Consider the following 20,006-nt stretch of genomic DNA (forward strand, 5'->3'; position numbering starts at 1 on the left):
AGGACACAAATGCAAGGAGTATTAATTCCAAACCGACAGTAAAGTTGAAAGTGAGCCCAAATAGTGCAATCACTACAGGAACTATCCTTTTGAAACAGATATGAGTAGAAGTTGAGGCTACAGACATACAAGTCTGAGTACTTACAACTCCTTCAGTTACATGGTAGAGATAAGCCTAGCATGTAAGCCTCTCAGCAAAAATAAATAGATAAATAAAAGTAGTGTTTATATCTCCTCTTCTCAAAAGTTGTAGATCCCTCTACCATTTTCCTCACTCCGGTACTAAGCTCAAATCACCTGAATAAAAGGAAAAACTTGTTAGAGTGGCCCCTCCCAGCAGTGGAGAGCAAGCCACGCAAAAGCTGAGGCAGGAGTGCTGGAGGTTTGGGCGGCTGGGACCACTGCATCAGGAGTGCTCATGGATGGAGGTGGGACAGGTGTTGGACCTCCAGCAACTTCAGCAACTTCGAAGGGACATTGCTGGAAGCAGGGTGGGAGGTTAGGTATGTGCATGGGAACATAAACAAATATCCCATAGTGCCACTGGAAATTAAGGGCAAAACAAATAGAGTCAAGGCTTTGGTTAACTCCCGCCTGACGCATCTCATAATTCCAGGGACAGATTGGCTGGGAGAGTGTTGGAGGAGTTTATGGGGATACATTCATGACCAATAGGGACCTGTAGTGTCTGCATGGTGCTCAGTGGTACGCGAGGTCATCTGACACTGACTCTGGGGAGGAGGAGATTGCAGGGGCTTGTCAGGAGGCCCCGCTCTCCCCAGTGATTCACTCCACTAGAGCAGTCTGGAGATGATACTGTATGTTCAGCGGATACTGTATGCTGAATGGTGCACCCTGACGTAGCACTGACCTACCAGCATTTTGTGTTGATTGGGTCTCAAGGCAGTGGTGCCGGTGGTGTTCATCCTGCATGGAGAGTCAGCTGGTGAACCATCCAGCCATTTTAAAAGAACTCTTGCACTCGCTGCCTTTAATAGAGGTCCCATTTGAGGACCTTGGCATGGTCCTCATCGGGTTATTTTGCTGGAGTGCACGAGGATATCAGTTTGTATTATTGGTGGATTATGCAACATGATGTCCTGAAGCAGTGCTACTGTGCACCATTTCCGCAAAGAGTGTGGCACTTGTGCCATTTCAGGTCGGCATCCGGAAAGAGATACTGAGTAACTTATACACATTGTTCATGTCATGCCTTACAGGTTACATGAATATAAAATACAAACTGTTCAGAAGGAATTGGTTTGGATATCAAAAATGCAAGTAATAGAAGAGTCACACGTGCTTGGTATAACCTGTTAGTTTTTGTGGTGAAGAAAGATGGGTCTATGTGGTTCTACGGAGTATCACAAGGTGAATGAGGTCTTGCACTTTGATGCTTATCTCATGCCCTGGGTCGACGTGCCCTGGACTGGTTAGGCACTGCTCATTTTTTTTCACAACACTGGATTTAATCAAGGGCTACTGGCAGATTCTGTTGTCTGTTGTTCCCAAAAAAGGAAAAAAATGACCGTCTACTCCGTAAGGTTTTTACCAATTTGTCAGACTTCCATTTGGCTTGTTTGCGGCCCCAGCCACCTTCCACCACTTCATGGACTGAGTGCTGTGTCTGCAGGCAGCTTACTTGAATGATGTTGTCATCTATAGTGACACCTGGGTGGAGCATGTGCAGTAGGTGGCCATGGTCCTGAAATTTCTGAGGCAGGTAGGGCTCACGTCGAACCCAAAGAGGTGTGCGGTTGGATGGAAGGAGATACTATATTTGGGGTACCACTTAAAGGCAGGTAGCTGCAGAGGGAGAAAAGAGCAGCCATTGCAGCCTGCCCGTGTCTTGGGACCAAACAGGAGGTGAGGTGGATTTTGAGGCTGGCTGGCTGGCTGGCTATTACAACTGGTTTGTATCCGGCTTCACAGAGCTGACCAGCTCCGTGAAGCTGGACAGGGTGGCTCCAGATCTGGCCCATTTAATGGAGCAGACCCAGGCAATGTTTAATCATGTGCACACAACCAGAGGGTTAAAAGGTTCTCTTTGGGGTACCCCTGGTCCATACCCCTAACTTTTCCCTCCCATTCTGCAGAGGAATGCTCGGGGCTGTTTTGGCCCAGCAGGTATGGGAGGGTCAACCACCCAGTTGTGTTTATTGGCCAGAAACTGATGAGAAGGAGGTATGTGGTCGGGGTGTGGTCTGCGGCTCTGCTGCAAAGGAGGGCTGGGGCAGTGGGTTTAGTGGGCAGTGCCGAGAGGCTGGCAGGACAGCTGAGACTAATCAGAGAAAGAGAGAGCAGTGCCAGGAACAAGGCAGCTGAAAAGCTGTACAAACAGTCTGGAGAGAAAAAAACATTGTAAATAAATCAACACTATTCCTGCATATAAGCCCCTTTTCCATTAGTACCTACTCTGATTGACTTGCCACGACTCGACTTGAAACGACTGGTTTTCCGTTGCAATTTAGTACGTCCTAATGTGCGTGGTCACAGTGTCCCCCGACATAATTAATGCGACACGAATGGTACAACGAAGGTGGACGTCGAGACTCAGGGAAAACAGCATTGTTTTTTGTAGCCATTTCCCTCATTGCTGGGTTTCAAAAATGGTGGTTTTGATTTTCGTGAATGAGACTCTTTCATGACTCATCGAGTAATGCTACTGACCAGCCAATTGGTGGCATGCAGTCTGATGATGTCACATATTAGTAGCTGGTACTAGATGTTTCATTTTTTATCCAAGGGTCTTTGCTTCTTCAGTTCTAAAATATGTTGTAGAGTCCAAGATATTTAACCCCTAGTGGGGGTTATTCTTTGGAAGTAGTCCTGAGGGTCAGTGATCCACTATTGACCATATGAGTCATCACATGACCCAAGGTGTGAAAAATAGCACAAGTCATTGCCATTATCATAATCTGGGATTAAGAATGAAACCACTGAGACTTTGACCGAACCCATCATATGAATTTGAAGTCACCTGATGCAAGGTGTGAAAGGAGCGTGATGCGCCTGGGAAGGAATGTTAACACTGCATTGTAGTTGGCGGTTCAAGATGGCTGTTCAGAGTGGACATAGATGGCCTATAACACAATTTACATCATTAAGGGATTTATAAATATTCTAAAAAGAATGTTTTTTCCCTTTAGTTTTGAGTCTAGTTATCCAGAAAACTCACAAAAAACTTGATTGTTGATAACAAGTCTTAGCATACCAACTAGTTAAGATTGCTGACACTGGAGTGTAATAAACAGATGGAATTAGTAGAAAGGAAATAAAAGGCAGATGCCACCTGGAACTGCAATTACCTAAGAAAAATCAGTATTAAAATTTGAACAGTGTGTGCTTTTGCAGGATGAACTCAAAGATGTACACGTTACCTTATTACTGAATGGATGCTACTTAAATCAAAATATGGTATTGAGATGTGCGAGCTTGATGTGTGAAAGGACACAATTACTCTACTGGAAGCCAACAAAGAACTGTCAGCAAGCCATTATGTTACACATGAATAGAGCAACATAATTGCAATGGAGTTGACGTTAACAATGACGCCTCCTCACTTAAGATCGCAGCTTAATTAAAATGCAGCATTGCCCACAACTGGTCTCATTTATCACTCTGCTCACATGTTATTAGTATATTCTATGAGTCAAAGTAATTTTAAAATCTTACTTCATTGCAATTAAGTCTGCAGACATGCGGAAATGCTAGTTTGGCTGCTGTGTCCTTGATTAATCTTTAATGTGACTAAGAGGATGCGCTTACACACAATTTAATTAGTAAAAACTGGTATCATGATATAGCTGCTTTTCTCTGTATTTGAAAAGACTTTATGCTTGGCTGTGTTTTTGACAAAAATGTAATAGCTCTAAATACAAGGCTTTAAAACTAGCAAAGCCTACCCATACAAACAAACATGACCAGGTCATGCATGCAGAAAATGATTTTAATTTTAGTCTCCACTTCCTCTGTAAAATGAAGCAAATAGTCCCAGAGTTGCAAGGCATATAAGTTGCAATATTTATACAGCTACAATTACACACCTGAATATGGGACAAATGTATCAGCTTGTTGAAACTTCTTTTAAGGGCCATAGTGAAGGTATATGCTGAACTTCACAACACTACAAAAATCAGAAGCAAAGAGTGACTCTTTTTCATTGCCATCATTTCTGCTGGTAATATCAGGAAAAATGCAGTTGTATGAACATTAAAATACCTGAATTTCATCCACCTGAGCACCTTTTTCCTCCACATTGAACCTTTGTTTATTTATATACTACGGATGATATATTAATCATTTTTTTCCACTCTGTTAAATGTCAGGACTTATGGTTCCAAGTTGATGGTCTTCAGTGGTGAGTTTGTTCATAATTCAAACTTCAAGAATTTATAGCATCACAGTAACAGCACTGAACAGACAATACATATCCATCTGCAGGGAATGGATCAAATATGTGCCAAATAGATAAGGCGGCCGCTGAGGAAGATGTCTGCATGACATATTTGTCTCTTTTGCACATGCCACACTGTTCCAATTAAATGTGTTACTGCATGTACATGCCCAACTGATTTAGAGCTTTTCCTAATTGCTTTGGTACATTTCACAAGGCACATCTGAACTTGTCAGCACTAAGGATATACTTCCCAAAACAAAACAAACATGCAGTAAAACACTGTAAATACCCTGCAAAAGGCTTCAAAATTGTTCATCACAATTGCATAAATTGTGTGTCAAACAATGTTTTTATGTAAATAATTGTCATTTTCACCGAAATACTACAATTTCATTTTGTAAACCCAGATTGTCAAATGCTTAGATCTGTCAGAACGAAAGTAGGCTTTCGTAGGCCTAATATATCAGACTATAATTTTAGGTATATGTATCGATGAAAACACTGAAGATGCTGTTTTCAGGAGAAGAAGGTTATACATTTAAAACTGAATGTATTATATCCTTGTATGAACCCAGGTAGTGAATACTGTTGTGGAAGTTTTCCATTAAATAAAGCCTGCAGACGAGCGGTGAGCGGTAGCTAACATTCTTTAATCAAAACACACAAAGAACAGACAACCAAGCTTGGTGGAGAGCCTACATGACCGCGGGACAGACGGTCAGCAGAGTCTCCCTGAGCCTAGCATGGCTCTCAGTTAAATACCTTCTCCAGGAACAAAAGGCAGTACACAGCTGTTTCACACCTTAAGGTTCACACTCCCTTGCTACCTCCCAGAATTCTCAAAGAGACAAAAGATTCTTCCTGTGGAGTTGTCTGCTTCCCCCAACTTCCTAACTAGACCCCCACCATTTGTCTTACTGTATGAGTGTGATACATGTTAAAATCCAGTGGCACCAAGGCATTATACAATAAAATAATGTGAATGATACATAAGTAAAAGAAATTCCTATACAATACGTTTAGACATTTTGTCAGAATGACAATGAATTCACACAATATAGTTCAACAAATAGAATAAAATCTGAAAAAAGACACTGATTATGACATGATCGCATTATAGTTTGCAGAATAAAAATATTCATCTGATAGAAATCTTATTAATTTTGTCATACAAGATGAGCCAAGACATTTGCAAAATGCTAGCAAATAATACAGAATGTTCTTCCTTTTGTGCACAAATACTGGAATACAGGATTTCACAAACTGTTTCAAAAACTTTAACAGAAATGAGACAAAGCAACTGATAAAACTTGTAGAATTGGATCTCATGTAGGTAGTGTCCTCTAAGTCTTTTGCATGTAACCAGAGCACATTCATTCATTGCCACCAGGACCCCTGAATCAACTGAGCCAGTGTTAACTAGAGTTCACAGAATGTCAATGAATCCAGTGACCTGTAGTAATTAACAATGACAGGTGATGTAATGTGCTGGAGACCTGAGTTCAACTGATCTAAACTTTGACGTGATACCTGAAGCAACTATCAGTGGGAGAGATGGATACTGTTGAGTGACACATGAGTGGGAAAGGTAGGTATAGGTAACCATGGTGTTTTTACCTTTACAACTCTCTGAATCTTCTAGCTGTTGGCCACAGTACATCTAGTAACCTAGTACACCTCTTTTAGCAAAGACAAGAAGAAACATATGAAAGCAATACCAAGAAGGTGTTTCAGCAACTAACATTTAAGTTCTAAATATATATGTTATTTCTAAAACACTGACATGAAGGTAGCACTTGAAACTGGCCTGGATATAAGTCAGAAACTGTCAATGCCACCCCACACAGATGCAAACTCTTTCCTCTGAAGATATATTCAGTTCTCACAATGTATCTGTTATTATTGGAAGTGACAGAGAAAATAAATGAGTTGTAATGACCACTTTCTCATTTAAAGTGCCAATGCAGTTTCAGCGGGAACCTCTTTGTGCGAATATTGCTTTGTCTAACAAAGCAAGTGCTAAACACTAAATGCTGAGCAGCTCATATTCAAGACTAATCAGATGAGCTGTATTTCACAAGCAGTATGCAAATGACCAGTGAGATTGCCTTATTAATCTTAATGTTTGTATTTTCTAACCACTACTTGCTGAACTGTTGCGCTGTTTTAGGTTCTCCGAAGCTTGAAGTGACATTATTTAAATGGAACAAAAATGGAGTAGCTTATGCAAACCTTGCATATCTACTGGTCAAATTTTAATATTGTCAATAAATCATTAAAATGATTTTGGGTGCTCAGAGTTATGAAACTATATAACCACTCATTGTCCTGATATAATGCAACTATGTAGCACTGCTATTGCCAGTTCATTGGGGACACATTTCAAGACACAAGTGCAATTAGAATTCATGATGTTCATTCAAAATTTGTTCAAATGGTTAGGAAGTCATGGAAAAAAAATCCTGATCTAAGAACTATGTATTATATGTCTTGTCTTACTGGTAGCACAAATAATTAGCAGCTTGTGAAAATAATGCATTTGTGTAACAACTATTCGCTGGTGTTTTACCTGTATTCATTGATTGAAACTGTTATTGCAAAATGTTCTAATGCAAAAACAGTGGCTAGGAGATAAACAGTGGGCTCTATTAAAATTTGTCAGCAATCTTTCTCCAAAGTGTGACAGCAAAATAGTTTTATACCTGTTATCAATGTTATGGTAATATAACCTTTGCAGACAGAGTTTTTAAAAGTACAGAAAGTATTACAGTTCTGCTATTGTAGAAATTCATAAAATTCAAAAGCAGTTGCAGGCCACCCATGTAGCTAAAAATCATGTTTTCTGAGGTGAGGTACAGATGTGATATGAATATGAACCCATGTTTCTTGTCTGGTCCGTGGGCATACCAGTTACTTTAGAGGTCATGTGAAGTGTTTAATACCTGATTCAATAAGATTTCTTAGAATTTACTACTGGGTGGTCCTACAATGCTGCCTTTTAAAAAAAATATTTGTGTGTGTCTGTGTGTGTGTATGAATTCTTGGAGACACCGAAGCCTGCAGAGACAGACGGCCTGCGAAGAAAATCCAATATGCTGTTCCATAATGAAAAGGGGATCGCAACACTACTTAGTGGGCTTGATACAGTCCATTCAATCAGAGGCTGCCAACATGCTGGGATTTAGAGGCAGTAGCCCTCACCAGTGGCTCTCTGAGAAAAGGAGATAACAATGCCAAAACAGTGGAAACAACACAGAGCAAGTTTTTGAGCTTTGCTCCTGTCATTCTAATATGAACAATTATTGCACAGTTGCATTAGTTAAATTAAATAAATATATATCCCGCAATAAAAATGATTATTTACTCCAGAGAAACATCTGCATGTTTCACCTGTGTTGAATTCTATGTAATTTACTGTGACAACTGGTTCCATTCATAAAGCCAGCCAAAACATTAGCAGTATAGACCTGTGTATGCTACACCCTGTGGCATGCTGTGGAAAAATGGCTTTGTGCTGAACCAAGGAAAACTGCAGTCTGGTACACAACCACTTCTTTGAAAATTCACATTTCAAAGACAGCAGCACAAGCAATTAAAACAGCTGCACAAGCAAGCGTGCAGACAATAAAACACAGTGGTAAAGAATGATGCATCATCAAATAGAGCCTTCACTTTTATTTGTTGAGAAGTGCCAGTCAATCGATTTACCTTAAGATCGTTTACATTCAGCTGTGCTGATCATCGCTCACATCACGTAAAAATCTATATAGTTTGTCAGGGCAGCTGGTGTGTGAGAGTGAGTGGATAGGCAGTGACAGATTGTTTCGATCACACTCTATTACCATCTTAACGCAAGTGATTTGACTTTGCATGCGACAAGGGCTCTGAGATGCTGATCTTGTTATTGGATTTCCTATGATAATGTCATAAAATGTCATCAGCTGGGAAAGAGATGCATCTATCATGCATGAGCAAGTGTCAAAAGTAATAACACTTTACTATTGGCGCTCCTGTGTGATTTTCTGGCAAGAGTACAAGTTTGTGTGTGTGTACGAGTGGCTTTTAATGTGAAAAAAACGTCTGAAAAATAGAGGTTGCGGTGATGGTAGCGGTGCTCTGTCTGGTCTTTCTAGCTTAAAGGCATAATATGCTGAATGGTGAGAGATGTCTGCAGCCTCATCTGGACAAAATGAAGATGTCGTGCTGTGTCTAGAGGCTACACAACACTCCCATGTGTCTGGCTGAACTACTTGAGAATGGTCTGACATTTGAAATAAGGACGTGCAAGGGCACTCAAAACTATTAGGGTTGAATTTGAAGAATCACTCAATCCCTGCTACAATGAGATAAAAATAGGTAACGACAGAAAACTGATAGAAACTCTGGATAATTAACACACTGAATTATTGTTTTCTGCTAAAAAAACAAAAAAGAATTTTCCCATTTTAACAATCATTTATAATTGTAATAACACTTGACATAAGGATCCCAAGTAAAAAGAAAACCACTGAATATCCACTCTTTTGGAGATGTCACCAAAACATGATATTTAAGCCATTTGGCCTAAATTTAACAGTGTGTTGTTAAATATAAGCCAAAGATTTTGATGGATTTAATTTCCATTTAAGTTTTTCCAGTGTGCGCCAGCTTGAGCTATGTGAAAAGCACTGTTAAAGTCTAGAAAATAACCACAATTCATCTTTAAATATTGACTGATCTTTATTCATATTGAATTAAAAATATATTTTTGACAGATCCATGTAACAAAACAGAGGGAATATGTATTTAAATGTATTAGCTTGGGAAGGGTGTCAATTAACCAGTAAAAAGAAACATTTAAAACTGGTAAAATGTGACAAAGCAGGCCTATAAAACTAAGTTCTCAATCATTCTAGTGAATCGATACAAACAAATTATAATTTATGCTCATTTAATGATGGAACCTACTTTCTTCCAAACTTCAGTGTAATTTAATGAACAGATTCAAGGGCATTTGAGGAACTTTCCAAACTGACCACATTCCCAGATATACATGTAAGTGCTGAACATTGCAAAATGGTAGGATTGCCACCAAAATCATCAAATGCAAATGCCAATATGCTGTCTCAACATAAGTGTGTCATTGGCCCATATTCGTCTGTAAATGTAGTGTAAATATACAAAAACTATGACAAACATTTAAGTAATTTAGGAACAAACTCTCAGTAGTTATCATTAGTAAACTATACAGTGTCATCAGAAAACAGCACAAAACAAAAAAAGCTGTCTGGTTCATTCCTGCATAAATAATGCAAGTTGTGTTTTTTCAATAGGTAAAATAATGCAACAGACAGTTATACATCTAATTTTAAAATTGTGCATCCATTCAGTTGTCTGTCAGAGATTTAGATCCTAAGTCTAATGGACCATTGAGCTTCAGTTCATAAACATTGTCAGAACGAACTGCACTGCTTGATTGCTACTGACACATTTGCTACAATGCCACAATGATGATTTTGGTGGCATTATTCACATTAAATATTAGGTGTTATGACCAATCCACCATGGTAAAAATAATACAAAAATACCTGTAGTAAATATTTATTTTTCATGTCTTGTAAGACGTTATTTGTAGGCAAACGTAATCGTAACAATTAAATACACCCCACTGCATCTCAAATGCTGCTGCTTTGTCAGAAACCTCTGACATTACAGAAATATGCACAACTTAATCTTTGGTATTAGTGCCTCAATGTACTGATCATGTCAATACTGGAAATGGAGTTAACAGTCCAGTTTGGAAAAAAAAAAAAAAGGGGGCAGGAAAGATGGTGATGCAGTGAATCTTCGGAAGCTTTGCCAGTTACGCTTCATACTCAACACTTTTTTTGTTTTTCTTTTACTGTTTGATTAGGTTTTAACACCAAAGCTACTTTGTTAAATTCATGAAATGTTTAGATGTTGACAAGCCCCTTTACAACACGAGTTCTCAACAATTCAAAATGATTCTTTAAAGTTACCTATGGAAAATCTAGAAGAAGCTTTCACATATGAGTTGGGAATGAGGCTTGTTTCAGTACTGTCATGGCCAGTGCATCAAGGCTCCAATGCCAATGGACACTTTGTGCACTACTCTGTGTGCCTAACTTCACAAAAGTCCTTTAAAAATCCAGTGAATTGAAAATATTAGCTTCATTTAAAAACAGAAGGTACCTACTTAACCTGCACAAGCAGTGCAATGCCAGCATCTCAGCATCCAAACTGTGAGAACACTCTGGGGGGTACACATGATTTTGCTACACCATTCAACCACTATTGTCCCAAATAAATGGATGTAAAAGAATCACTGAGCTTAGTGCAAATGGAAATTAAGATATTGTATAGGTCCTCAAAATTCCTAAAGAGACACTGGTGGATTAATAACATTAGTTAGGAAAAGGTTGAAAAAGGGTGATGTCATACTGAATATTCATTAGTATTGCGACAGCATTTTAAAAGTGTACAAAAACTTGAAAAAATAAGACTCAAGAGGTGAATAATACTGAGAGATGTGTGTAAATGTAGTCTTGGTAATAATACACCCATTATTTAAAAAAGGAGAAAAAAATCACTCCTACAAAGTGAGCAAGAGCCAAGGTTGAAACACAAAATCCACAAAAGTTGTGTGGAAAACACAGTCACACATCACAGGAGAATGATGGCTCGGGGGAGGGGGTGACAAGAAGACCCTGCAAGCGTTTTTTTAAAGTCAGAGTTCACGCTCAAATTACATTTACAGAATATATATATATATATATGTACTGTATATATATGTATATACATACAGAAAAGATATTCCCCAAAGAAACAATAAAATACAGTAGATCACTACTAATGCAATGATGCAAGGAGAAATAAAAAACAAAAATCTTAAAAAAAAAAAAAAAAAAGCATCATTGTTCTATTTACAGCTGCACCTGGCCACCCTATTCCTGCCTATAAAAATATTATCAATTTTTTTTATTACTTTTTCCCGTGGTAAAACTGTTGAGCAATCTATTATCTGAATGTATTTTCAAAAGAAAATTATTAGTTCCATTGTGCAGTTTTACCATCAGTTCAGTACATTGTAAACTGTGCTTACTTAACCACCTACCCAAGTTATCATGGCATTGTAGAATTTACAAATATGAATCAGTGTAAAATAGCAATGTCTGTTATAATGATAGATTATGTTTGTCAGCTGTATTGTTTGCCTTTAATAAATTGTATTTTTTTTTGTTATGTACTGAACAAAAACTGTGATATCTAAAATGTAATGAAACCAGACCACTCAGACCATTGGTGTACTGAATTTCCTTGTACTGTAAAAATATTCTAATGGTATGAAAAAGAAAGCAAATACTACAGATATGCTATCCTTCCATAGTCCCCATTACTAGGCTGGATGGATCTTAATATAACTAACTGGTCTATTATTTGGGGCCTTCAATACCCCACTCTCAGTTACATGTGCACCACTCAGTTTCTAACGCATAATGTTTTCACATTAATTACATAATGTTACCCTAAATATTAACACCAACAAAAAAACTATAACGGTGTGTAAATAATCTAAGGTAGATGGTAAACTCTCTTTTTTTCATGTTGACAATACACACATTTTAATCACATGGGGTTAGTAGCAAAGCCTTTTTTGGATATAAAGCCTTGGCTGGTTAAACCTGGTCAAACCTGCCAGCTGTTGATCATGGGCTGAAGTAAAAGAAAATAATCTTACAACTCCTTAAACTCTTAAAACAACTCCTTGGTAAGTTGCATGAATTTTTTTGTAGTCGGCGACTGATTGCAAATGGTTGCGGTGACCACTCTCAACTGCGAGGCATTTGCAATGTCACCTGGTGAGAGACGATGCGTGTCCGAACAGTGACATTGCCCCTTAGACTAACCATAATCACCTCTATTGGTGAAGGTTTGGAAATAACTGGTAATTTAAAAATGCAGAAAGATTGTTACTATGTTGCAATCAATCAGTCAGTCTGCATCGATGGGTGCATATTATCTTAATTAGGTCTCATTGTTATAGGGGACTCAAAACAACTGGTTGCCCAATGGTTGTATCTGGTTATATTCCTAAAAAAAAAAGAGGAATTCAGAATTCAGAGGAATTTCTGAATTTCCATTTCAGATCAGTAAGGCTCTGGCTGAACTCTGAAAGTAAGCACTTAAAATGAATTTCTGTTGTATATGCGAACAGATTTGCGATTTTCACAGTTACCATATTATAACACATTGTATATAGTTGCCAGGCTGACCCAGTTTACTCCCAAACTGTCTCTGTCTTATTGCTGTTTTATCTCTTTCTTGATGCACCAGAGATGCTTTGAAGACTCAGGTGGTCTCAGACCTGGTCCCTGTCTTCGAAGCAGCCACGCATCTACAAATTCATTACACACGACTGCAATAAACTGCAGTCTGCAACCACTGTTTTCCCTACTGTGACTGTATTAGACAACATGACAGGCATAAGACGATGAAGCTACTTATTAAAAAGAAAAAAAATCACACTGAGACCCTGAAGAACAAAAGCTATAGTAAAACAAAATGTATACTCAACTTAAAACACAATTACATTTTTAATACTCATCAAAAATATAAAATATAAATACAAATTTTACCAAAAAGGCTCAGTTACTGAATTAGCAGTCAGCACTGAGAGGGAGTTATTGTGCTCCTTTACTACTTTATGCTTATGAAGCTTTCACGCAGAACATTACAGGCTGCTGTATTGTTCACATTGTGCTGTGATTCATGTTAACATTTTTCATGATCACTTTTTCTCTCCGGACTCCTCTGGTTATGTTCACTCAATAATAACTGCTTTTCATTTTTCACTGCTTCAGCCGCACAACAGTGTTTGCTACAAAGAATTCTATAGTTACCACAGAGAAGGAAAAAAGAAAAAAAGAATGGCAATTAACTCTGGTCCTCTCTGCCAGTTTCAGTGCTCTTGCATCTTCCACCCTTGTAGCTTTTATAACATTGATGCATTGACTGGGTAACATTTCTTGAATGCTAATACCTAAGTTTTAACCTCGCTGCAGGATTACAACCTATTGCCTGTCGTTCAGGGTTTCTCAGCTGGTGCACTGGGTGAGATGTTGGGTAACATGATTTCCCCACAGAACAACAAGGGAAAGTGGATGAATTAGCATTCAAAAAGCTAAAAGCCCCTTGTGATGGTTGCTGGCTGAGAGCACCAGTAGGTTTTCTCGTCCACAAGATTGGCTGTATTTTCCCACAGAGAGCCATTTCAAAGCCTTACAGTGACTCTCAACTGCTGCCGCTGCACTTAGACACACAGCCATATAGTAGTCCACAAGCACTACTGCTTTTTTATGGGTAATGGTAAAAATTGACTTACATAACTGACATTAATCTGTAAAAAATATAGAGGGGGCAATTTTGCTCCATAAATTAGGACAAATAATGTATACATAAGAGTATATTCAAATGATAGTAAATCAGAATACTTGTGATTTCAGAAGTGTAAGACAGTAGATCAGATTTCTAACAGAACAAAGGCCAAAGTGATACTTAAAATTCACTATAAAATTCACATTTCTGTTGAGATGCATTTATTATAAGTGCTCTTATTGTGGTATTGTGGGACTAATCTGTCTTCCATTATGATTACATTTCAATAGGCCTGATGTCCCTTTTTGATTTAAAAATTTGTGCCTCAGCTGGAACTCAACTGGATGATTATTATTTCCATAAAACCTGAGAGGTGGAGAAATGCTTTGCCAGAGCAACATCTGCGTTTTGAACAGAAAATCATCGGCACTGCTCATCTGAATCTGTAATATAGAGGCACAACGTTGTGTAACTGTGCTTGTGTATTGTTTCAGCACTGATACATGCACAGGGGTTAGGCAACTTCGGCCCTCTTTAATATCACACATATATATATGCTGTGATATTGTAAATGTTATTGAAATTAAGTCAAGCTAATCATATCTTTCTGAGTTTAAAGGCTAGGTCAACAGTTTTATTTATGATGCTCAAGCTAATTACTGCTTACCACTCGGCATCTGAAAAAAAAAGCTGAGAAAAGTATCCCTGGTGATCTCATCACTGATGCCAAGGTAATATTAAACAAAAATGTTTGGCAGGAAATAAACATTTAGGAAGAAGGAATATAAGAAGTGTTTTATGAAGCAGGCTAGAGTTGCATCATTGGTGATGTAGCTGACATTTGTGACCCTTACTCAAAACTAAAATTGAAGATATTTGATGGTAATTTTTTTACACCTCCTCTTATTAATCACTTTAATCCCAGAACATTATAAGTACAAAATCTAAACACTAGAAAATCCCTTTAATCTCTTGAATGTAATAAATAAATAATCAAAAGCGATGAAGAATCCTTCAAATTAAATATTGCTACTGTGTTACTTTATGTTTATAGCTTCTTTCCCCCTGGTGTTGATGTCACTGTCAGCCCAAAATGATATTCTTTACAGAATGTTTCGTTGTAAGTTAAATGCAAAAAAAAAAAAGCAAAATAACCCAAAAACTCAGCTGTTGTCTCACTGTAAAAAAGTGGAGTGTGATGGAGAAAAATGCCCGAATTGTTGCTTATAGTGAGAATAACACCAACGCAATTTGGCTGTGCCAGAGTGTTAAGTGCTAATAAATTATCAGCCCCGACCTAAATTAGGCTTCAAAGTCATTTGACGACAGATGCTAGCACTCTCCATCATAATTTAATGTGGCATCTGGCAGTACTGTATGAGTACAGCAAGCTAGCCATCAGTAGATTTAGTGATAACTCACAATGTCAAACACCAAGACAGAAAATGTCCCTTTTTTTAACTTGTTACAAGGTAATAATGTAGCTGACCCTTTCTTTAGCTACCTTTTACCCAAGAGTAACAGCAGATAGAGAAGACTAAAAAAGTCACTGTTTTTATGACATACAACAGTATTAACACAGAGTGGTAAAAAAAAATAAAAATTCTTATAGGTGTTCTTTTCCTTTTTCGTTGCTTGTGTCTGTCTGGCGATGACATGTAATTGGCTTATTTCCAGCCATGGAGAGTTAGCCTTTTTCTGTCATCTCCACAACGTTCTTTCATGGCTACTGTGCTGTTTACCCCATCCCTTTATTGATCAATTACAGTACATTGTCAGACAAATTGAGGAAATAAACAGGTCCCTGATGGATTAACAAACAAAGACAGACAAACAAAAAAATACCCCCGCTATACTCTGATAAAGATTTTAAAATACCATCTTTCCCCCTCAGTTTGTGTTTCTCCAGAAACATGTTGTTGTACCTCTTAAAAGATTTGTCCATTCTTAAGCACCGGTTCCACTGAAATAAAATCTCTTCTACTGCAGTTACCAATGTTTTAGTCAGTCACATGATCTCATGAAGGTAACATTGAACTGTGCGGCTTGTTGGCTACTCGGACTAGATTGGTAAAGATGAGGAACAGCATGGGAAATTACAGTGGAATTTAAAGGGTCATCTTGTGAGCAGTCAACCTTTTAATCCAAACTTGCCGTGGCAACAATGTGTCAAATGCTGCTCGATCAGGTACGAGGTGATATCACAGCTGTGGTGATATGTACTGTCCTGTTGGCCCGTTTTTGTGCTGTAACTGTGGCTACCATTATCGACAGTCTTTTTCAAGTACAAGGTCAATGTTGCTTCTCCTTCAGAACATATTTCAAGTGGCGGCAGACTTATCTGTTGGTGTGTGTATGTATGTGTGTGTGTGCATACATATATATATATATATATATATATATATATATATATATATATATATATACACATGAAATAATGTGTGGTTATTGTAGGTGTATAGTAGGTGTGTCAAGCCTACAGGCATGTTAACATATTTCAGGTATGATTTGAAATATGTGTGTGATAAATGTCTGAATTTCATTACTGGTGCAGTAAAACGTAATAGTCAAAGCAGCATGAGGGCAGGCATGCAGGCCACATCTGGGCTCTTCAGCATGACTGCAGGTTTGCTGGTAAGTCATGACACAACTCTATGTGCATGGACATTTGATTGACTGCACCCAAGCAATAGCAGTTTGTGAATAGTACAATGTGTGCATCTAGCTGGATGGAAAATGTGCCAAAAGGACAGTGAACAGTGGTTTAAGGGTGTATAAAGAAAGACATGTAAGGTCATGGAAATAATCGTGCTGGGGCTAACCACAGTTTATTTTTTCCTCCTCTTTTCATCTTTGATTGTGTTAATATTATTTATGTGCAATTTTGATTCTAAAAAACAGGACTTTTTCTTTTCCAGGACAGAATACACCACAAAGAGATGTCTGTGTTTGCTTTGGGGGCCAAGGACAAAGTAACAAAAGAGGCCGTTAGTGAATGTTATTATAGTTTTGTCATATAAATGCAAAACCAGTGAGTGAGAATACAAGATTAGCAGACATGACAAAGAGAAGTGTTAAGGAAAGGTGAAAGAAGAACCCAGTTTGAGAAGAACAGCATGGAAAAGTGAGGACTGTTTACTGTCCATTCATCCCCACCCATACCCCTCTATTCATCGCTAATGTGCTACAGGTGGGTCACTACACCACAGTGTTCCTCTGTCTGTATGGAGGGGGTGGCAATACATTGCCTGTTTTCATAGCAGCCTCTGACAAGTATTCCTGGTTTTCAGCCACAGCAGGGCGAATGCGTCCATTCTGGCGGTAGAAGAAGCGTGTGCTGCAGTCCTGCAGGTACTCAGGGTTGTGCAGTGAGGACTTGGGAGGGAGACTATGCTGCCAGTATTCAGGATTGTCAAAAGTGGCTTTCTTGCCTTTCTTATCAAACATGATGGTGCTGCTGGTAATGCCTGAGTGCAGAGCGTGTCCTGAATGCCCCGGATGCAGGGTGTGTGATGGATACGATGGGTGGGGGAGGTGGCCAGGGGGTACCACATATCCAGTGGAGGAGATGGTGTGGCTTGATGTTGGTGGGTTGACTGTCTGCAGTACTGATTGTGCAACAGAGGATCCAGAGCCAGAGATGGAGACCGTGCCAGCCAATCCATTCTTGGCCCCAGCGTTGAGGAGGGTATTCAGGTACAGTGGCTCGTTGACATACTCATCATCACCATGAGTGGATTGACTTTTGGGGGCAGCAGTGGCTCCAGCCAAATGCAGAGTGTGGCAGCTAGCTCCATCAATCACTGTGTGGGCATCTCCATTCCTACGCCGTGTGACAAAGGGGTTTTCCTCTACAGGGATGAGATAATCTGGAAACAAAAAGGGGATATTAGGATTAGCTAAGGTCTTTACACTTCTGTTATTGAATGTCATGAGTTACAGTGTGCATATCAGATGCTTTCAAACCCTTTAAAGAACTGGGTACACATTTAATATATTCTTTTAGATAAGTACTGTATCACAACACAAACTATGTCATTTAGCTCATTTTATCCAAACATTTATAAATTTGATGAACACATTCAAAACTGTCAGAGTAACCTGAATTGCTCTTGTCTCTCATGGGATCGCCTTTTGCTCCTCGCTCTGCTAAAAGACCGGTGGGATCGGCGCTGTAACGCTGTCCATTACTGTCCTCACCTCCGCCTTGGGAGAGGAAAGGAAGCAAGAGAGAGTTTTAAAGTATGCTACTATGAAAACCTTATGTCAAGATCCTTATATATTTTCTAATAAACTCCGAGGCAGAGCTATAACTGTAGCCAAGTAACTTTTATTTGGGTGATTTAGGGATGGCATCTTTATTTACATGGGCTGACCATACAGTACATGTATTACAATTAGTGCTTGAACGCAGCCATTACCAATATGTTACACTCATCTCTTTCACTTCTTACTTCTCCAATGAAATGACATTATAGACACGCTTGCATTATTAAACTCACTTTACCTACCCAAACAAATATTGGCAGCAAGCATAAAGGGAAAACGTAGAAAGGAATAACTTGAGTCACAATATCAACAAATAATTCAGGACATTTCCTCTGTTCCGATCTCACCTATGTTGTATACAGTGACATGACATTTTTGTCACTGTGTCACTGGCTATGGCGTCACCTTGTGGTACATTCAGGCTCAGTGACTAAAAATAAAATGAGGGCTGATTTTGTTTCGCGAATCCTCTCTTTACATATTATAATCAAACCAGATTTTAAAATAAATAAACTGTACCAAAGAATTCTTAGGAAATGTCATTAAGTTTCAGTATATTCATGTAGAGTTTGGTAATGTTTACAAAAACACAAAACATTAGGACTCTATGCTTGATGTTTGTTCACAGTTTACTGGTATGAGCAACCCAAAGTATTTTTCAGAGTCCCTCAATTGAATTTAATCCCATGACCACTGCTTTTGAATGTCATTCTACTCTTTACCTTGCACTGTGGTGAGAGTTGAGCCAGCCTCAAGGGTGCTTGACCTTGGGGATGCCTGTTTTCTCAGAGTGCCATTGCAGCGGGGGTCATCCTGGCTACCACGGCCAAATCCACCAACAATTTTTCCTCCTGAGGCAAGTTCCTGTGGAGCGAGGCAGCTTCCAGAAACAGGGGGACCAGAGATCACTCTCGGCATGGCGGCCAGCATATCCTCCATGCTGAAACTGGGATCCTGACAGCCAAATTGGTTCTGAGCAGAATGAGAGAAAGGGTTCAGTTAGGATAGTACAGGAATGTGAGACTGAATTAAAAGAAAACCAGTTTACTAAGACAAATATACAATGAGAGATTATTGGCAAATTGTGTTTAAAATCTAAAATCTAATGTCGAAGTCAATGTGACCTTCAAGGGAAAACTGCTTCTATTCCAATCTTTTGTCTACAAACTAGTTTGATTTTCTTGTGTGGTACAAAAGCACAAAAGCACAAAAAACAATATAAAAATTACAAAAAAAAGTAAGACAAAGACTATTGTAAAAGTGACAATTGAAGTACTTTGTACTATTGTCCATCTGCAATATTAAAATGTGACAGGCAGGGGAGACAAACAGCAGTGCCAAACAATGATATGGCAGCATGACTGCCAAGTACAATTAAAAGGATTTTAATTAAAAGGCTCCATGCAGCAAGTCTTTAAGTAGCCATATCAGAAATGTCATGCTGTGTGCATTTGTGTCTGCACTAATAACAAAAAAGGGCTTTTATGAACCTCAGCAAGTGCTTTACTCTGTTTATCTTTTCTCCCCCATATTTTCAGCAAGTTTTATTTTTTAAAATTTTTTATTAACTTATTGTTTTACTGACTTTTCCTTAGGTTATGTCTGAGAGGTCTGTGATCTTACGGCAACAGTTTATGTAATTTATTTCCCTTAAAGTGGACCTATTACTATTTACCTTATTTAATGCTAAAATTGTTATAATAGTGGATTTTTAGATGAAACTTGGCTAAATTACCAGATAATGTGGTCAGCATATGATTAATAAACATTTTGAAAAATTTGGGACGCTGTGTAAAATGTAAATTAAAAACAGAATGCAATGATCTGCATATCTCATAAACATATACTTTAAATATTCAATGTATGTTTGGTTCTGAATAAACTGGGAAAACGTATCATTTTAAGAAAAGTAAGTGCAGGGCGATGTTTACAGGATCCTCTCTGTAAATATCTGGGAACAGAA

General features: G+C 38.5%; 1 protein-coding gene across 1 annotated transcript in view; it reads right to left on the reverse strand.

Moving 5' to 3' along the window:
- Positions 1 to 16,233: 16,233 nt before the first annotated feature.
- The window catches only part of LOC116312076 (receptor tyrosine-protein kinase erbB-4-like), a 288,021-nt gene continuing 284,248 nt past the window's right edge, over positions 16,234 to 20,006 (reverse strand). Inside the window, exons 26-28 of the mRNA XM_039600551.1 lie at positions 18,766 to 19,015; positions 17,876 to 17,980; positions 16,234 to 17,643 (exon numbers count right to left, since the gene is read on the reverse strand). Coding sequence (XP_039456485.1) covers positions 16,973 to 17,643; positions 17,876 to 17,980; positions 18,766 to 19,015 — 1,026 coding nt within the window. The 3' untranslated portion in view covers positions 16,234 to 16,972. The remainder of the gene's footprint in view (positions 17,644 to 17,875; positions 17,981 to 18,765; positions 19,016 to 20,006) is intronic.

This window comes from Oreochromis aureus, linkage group 16, assembly GCF_013358895.1.
Source record: "Oreochromis aureus strain Israel breed Guangdong linkage group 16, ZZ_aureus, whole genome shotgun sequence".
Taxonomy (NCBI): domain Eukaryota; kingdom Metazoa; phylum Chordata; class Actinopteri; order Cichliformes; family Cichlidae; genus Oreochromis; species Oreochromis aureus.